Consider the following 4,262-nt stretch of genomic DNA (forward strand, 5'->3'; position numbering starts at 1 on the left):
GATCACAAGGAAAGGGCCCGTGTAAGGGGGCGTTAGTGGTGGCTTGCTAGTGTCGTTGCGCAGGAAGACGTGCGTTGCAGAGTGCAAGTCCGTTGGTATGTGATGCTTCGCTGGGGGCTTGTAAGTCTGGCGGCACGGAGTAAATTTTCCGACGACGTGACGTATGCGTTGGAGATCGTCGGAGGAGGTTGTAGAAGGAAAAAATTCGGCATGGACGACCAACGGGTCGCCATACACCATTTCAGCTGCCGAGACGTCGAGGGCGTCTTTTTGAGTGGATTCTTAGTCCCAGGAGGACCCAGGGAAGCTGAGTAAACCAGTTGCAATCCTTGCAGCGGGACATCAAAGCTACTTTGAGGGTGCGATGAAAACGTTGAACCATTCCATTGGCAGCGGGGTTGTAGGCCGTTGTCTGATGTAGGGTGATGCCCAGGAGATTCGCTAATGACGTCCACAATTGAGAGGTGAAAGTGGTTCCCCTGTCAGAAGTAATATGCTCAGGGATACTGAATCTTGAAATCCATCCAGAGAGTAAGGCAGATGTACATGAGGCGGACGTTGCAGTTTCCATGGGAATGGCTTCAGGCCAACGAGTGGAGCGGTCAATGACGGTAAACAGGTAACGATGTCCTTGTGATGTGGGTAAGGGGCCTACAACGTCGACGTGAATGTGTGCGAAACGACGCTGAGGTTGAGGAAAGGTGCCCACTCCTGAATCCGTGTGTCGATGTACTTTGGAAGTTTGGCAAGAAGTACAGGCACGGACCCAATCCTTAGCACTCTTAGAAATGCCGTGCCAAATCAACTTCGTCTTCAGCAGCTGTGCAGTAGAACGGCACGAGGGATGTGAAAGGCCGTGAATGAAATCAAACACCTGTCAGCGCATGGGAGCAGTAATCCAAGGTCGCGGTCTACCAGTACTGACGTCACAGAGGAGGGTGATGTTGGAGTCTTCGAGGGGAAAGTCTTCCCAACGGAGGGACGTGCAGGATGTCCTACAAGCTTGATACTCTGGATCCTGTCATTGGGCTTCAGCCAGGGTGTTGTAATCCAATCCCAGTTGAACGGCAGCCAACGTGTTTCTTGACAGGGCATCGGCAACGGGATTCATTTTGCCAGGGACGTATTGGAGGGTGCAATTGTATTCAGCCACGGCAGAGAGATGTCGGCGTTGACGGGCGGACCAGGCTTCAGACTGTCGAGTGAAGGCGTGCACCAGAGGCATGTGGTCTGTGCGAATGACGAAGGGTGTACCTTCTAAGAAATGGCGAAAGTGACGGACAGCCAAGTGCACCGTCAGCAATTCGCGATTGAAGGTAGAATAACCCAATTCTGCCTTGGACAGTTTTCTGCTGAATAAGGCCAATGGGAGGGGCGAGCCTTTGACCACCTGCTCGAGTACTGCACCAATAGCGACGTCACTGGCATCGGTGGAGAAAATGAGAGGGGCGTGCGGGATAGGAAAAGTGAGAGCCGCAGCAGTTGATAGGGCCTTCTTTGCATTGCAGAAGGCTGCTTCTTGAAGGGGACCCCACTTCAGGTCCTTTGGCTTGCCCTTGAGGGAGGCGTAGAGGGGATCAAGAGTGGTGGCAATGGCTGGCAGAAAACGGTAATAATAGTTGATCATGCCCAAGAATTCCTGCTGAGCTTTGACGGTCGAGGGCGCGGGGAAGTTCTGAACGGCTGCTACCTTCTCAGGGAGGGTATGGTTTCCTTTAGGAGTGATACGGTGCCCTAAGAACGACATTTCGTTGGCGCCAAAGGTACACTTGTCGTACCGGACTACAAGGCCGTTTTGTTGCAGGCGGTCGAGCACGATGCACAGGTGACGGAGGTGTTCCTCTTTTGAGGAGGAGAACACAAGTATGTCGTCCACATAACATACACAGAAAGGGAGGTCCCCTAAGATGCCATCCATGAGACGCTGAAACGTTACCCCAGCATTACGAAGGCCAAAACAGGAGTAATTGAAGGTGTAAGTACCAAACGGAGTGGTGATGGCAGTCTTGGGGATGTCTTCTGGGTTCATAGGCACCTGATAATACCCCTTCAGGAGGTCGAGCGTAGAGAAAACCTTCACTTTGTGCAGGTAGGAGGTCACGTCGGCAATGATTGGGAGGGGGTAGTGATCCGGTTCTGTTTGCATGTTCAGGCGCCTGTAATCCCCGCACGGACGGAGGGAGCTGTCTTTCTTCAGAACGATGTGTAAGGGTGACGACCATGGGCTGGAGGCCTTTTGGCAAAGGCCCATTTCCTCCATTTCGGCGAACGTATGTTTGGCGGCTGCCAATCGTTCCGGTGCCAGACGTCTGAATTTTGCGAAGACTGGGGGTCCCGTCGTCTTGATATGGTGATAAATACCGTGCTTGGCAGGAACCGTGGGCGTTTGGCGAAGTTCTGGACGGAAAACTTCCGGGTACGACGTGAGGAGGTGGGCGTAGGCATCCGTGGGTACGCTGATGTGGAGAGCGAGGTTAGAGGGGACGGGTTGAAGAGGTGTCAACAAGTACGAGTCTGCGTTGACCAATCGTCGGTGGGCGACATCGACCAGAAGGTGGAAATGAGAGAGGAAATCTGCTCCCAGGATTGACATTGTGACGTCAGCAACGAGAAACTTCCAATTGAATTTACCGTTTCCAAACGATAATGCGATGTTCTCTTAACCGTAGGTGGGTATTGCAGATCCGTTGGCAGCTACCAAGCGGACGTCGGCAGACGTAGACAGACTACTTCGTGCCTTGAAGAGTTTCCTTGGCAAAAGAGAACGACAAGCACACGTGTCTACCAAAAATCGCACGCCCGTTCCTGCATCCTGTAAAAAGAAAAGATTAGAAACACGGGAGGCCACCGCCACAAGCGATGGCCTACTTACACGTTTTTTGGCCACTGATAATCCTTGGCACATTTCTTTGCGGTTGCCCCGAATCTGAAGTGGTAGTAGAAAAATTGATGCGGATGGGAGGTAGTAAGTGGCTGTAGAAGTCGTTCGTTGGGGCGCGAGCGATTGGGGGGTGGTGGGCGGCTTTGTCGCCGCTCCGGCACGTCACGGGGTAGGCGTGTATGTCCTACGGCATTCATGTCAGCTTCGGTTGACGTTGAATAGGCATCCTCGTCGTCAGGGGTGGAGGCGTTGATGGAGGTCTTGAAGTGGCTGTCCATAAGGGCGTCGGTTTTGGTCATCAAGTCCTTTATGGGTAAACTATCGACATCGGGTATGGCAGCGCGTACAGGTTCGGGTAAACGGCGTATCCAAAGGGCACGAAGTAGGTTCACCTCACGAGGAGAGCCGTCTATGGCAGGTTGAGGGCGAGCGATACTGGTCATTTCCCTGAGGGCAAGCGAAGCCCTTTGGTCCCCCAACGGTTGTTGCGAGAGCTGAAAAAGCTTTGCTATACGGGCGGCTGGCAACGGCGAGTACTGCTGCAGAAGGTATGTTTTGAGGGCGTCATACGCTATTGGGGTGTCTCCTTGTTCACAAAGCCAGTCGGATATTTCTGGGAAGGTGTCCTCGGGTATCGCCGCGAGAACATAATCCGCTTTGGTGGTTGAGCGAGTCACGTCCCTGATACGAAACTGGACTTCTGCGCGCTGAAACCAAGCAAACGCCTCTCCGCTGGCAAACGATGAAAGTTTGAATGGAGCGGCCGCAACACCAACTGTCGTAGAGTCCGCCATAGTACCAACGATGAAGGGGCGAGGGGGTGGGGATGGAAGGCGGTGGGAGCGAGTCGACTTCCGGGGTCACCAATGTGACGGACCGAGAGAGGGTTGTGAACTCAAAGGCAGGATGCAATCAACTGAGTTGTTTATTAAGGAACACTCTCCTTTATATACAAAACCTCTAGGCAACAGGACATGACATGTTCGAGAGACAGACAATGTTACAGAGCAAAACCGGAGACATGATTATCCAGGTTCTTTTTAGTGCGAGGGAAGAGTGCAGATACAAGCATAATATATACAAAATAATTATGTACAATTGTGTGACACACGGTTGGTACATTGGACAGAAACTTACGGTCAATGAAATTTCTTATGCCTGATCTAGATATTAATCTTTGGCACTGTCGTTCAATTAGTTCATTATGCATATTCATAAGATTTTTCATAACTCTGACCATCCTTTACATTCAGATCTCCCTGGACAATTCTATCCTGTTCGTGATACTAGACAGGCAGTTAATCCTAATGCCCAGGCCTTCTCCATCATGAGGCTCAATACTACACAGTATTCTAGAAGTTTTATTCCAGCTGTTGCCAAG

General features: G+C 51.7%; 1 protein-coding gene across 1 annotated transcript in view; it reads left to right on the forward strand.

The window, feature by feature from the left end:
- The first annotated feature begins 210 nt into the window (after nucleotides 1-210).
- LOC137628955 (uncharacterized) overlaps nucleotides 211-4,262 on the forward strand; it is a 16,756-nt gene continuing 12,704 nt past the window's right edge. Inside the window, exon 1 of the mRNA XM_068360208.1 lies at nucleotides 211-311. Within this exon, the coding sequence (XP_068216309.1) occupies nucleotides 211-311 (101 nt within the window). The remainder of the gene's footprint in view (nucleotides 312-4,262) is intronic.

This window comes from Palaemon carinicauda, chromosome 37 (genome assembly GCF_036898095.1).
Source record: "Palaemon carinicauda isolate YSFRI2023 chromosome 37, ASM3689809v2, whole genome shotgun sequence".
NCBI lineage: Eukaryota > Metazoa > Arthropoda > Malacostraca > Decapoda > Palaemonidae > Palaemon > Palaemon carinicauda.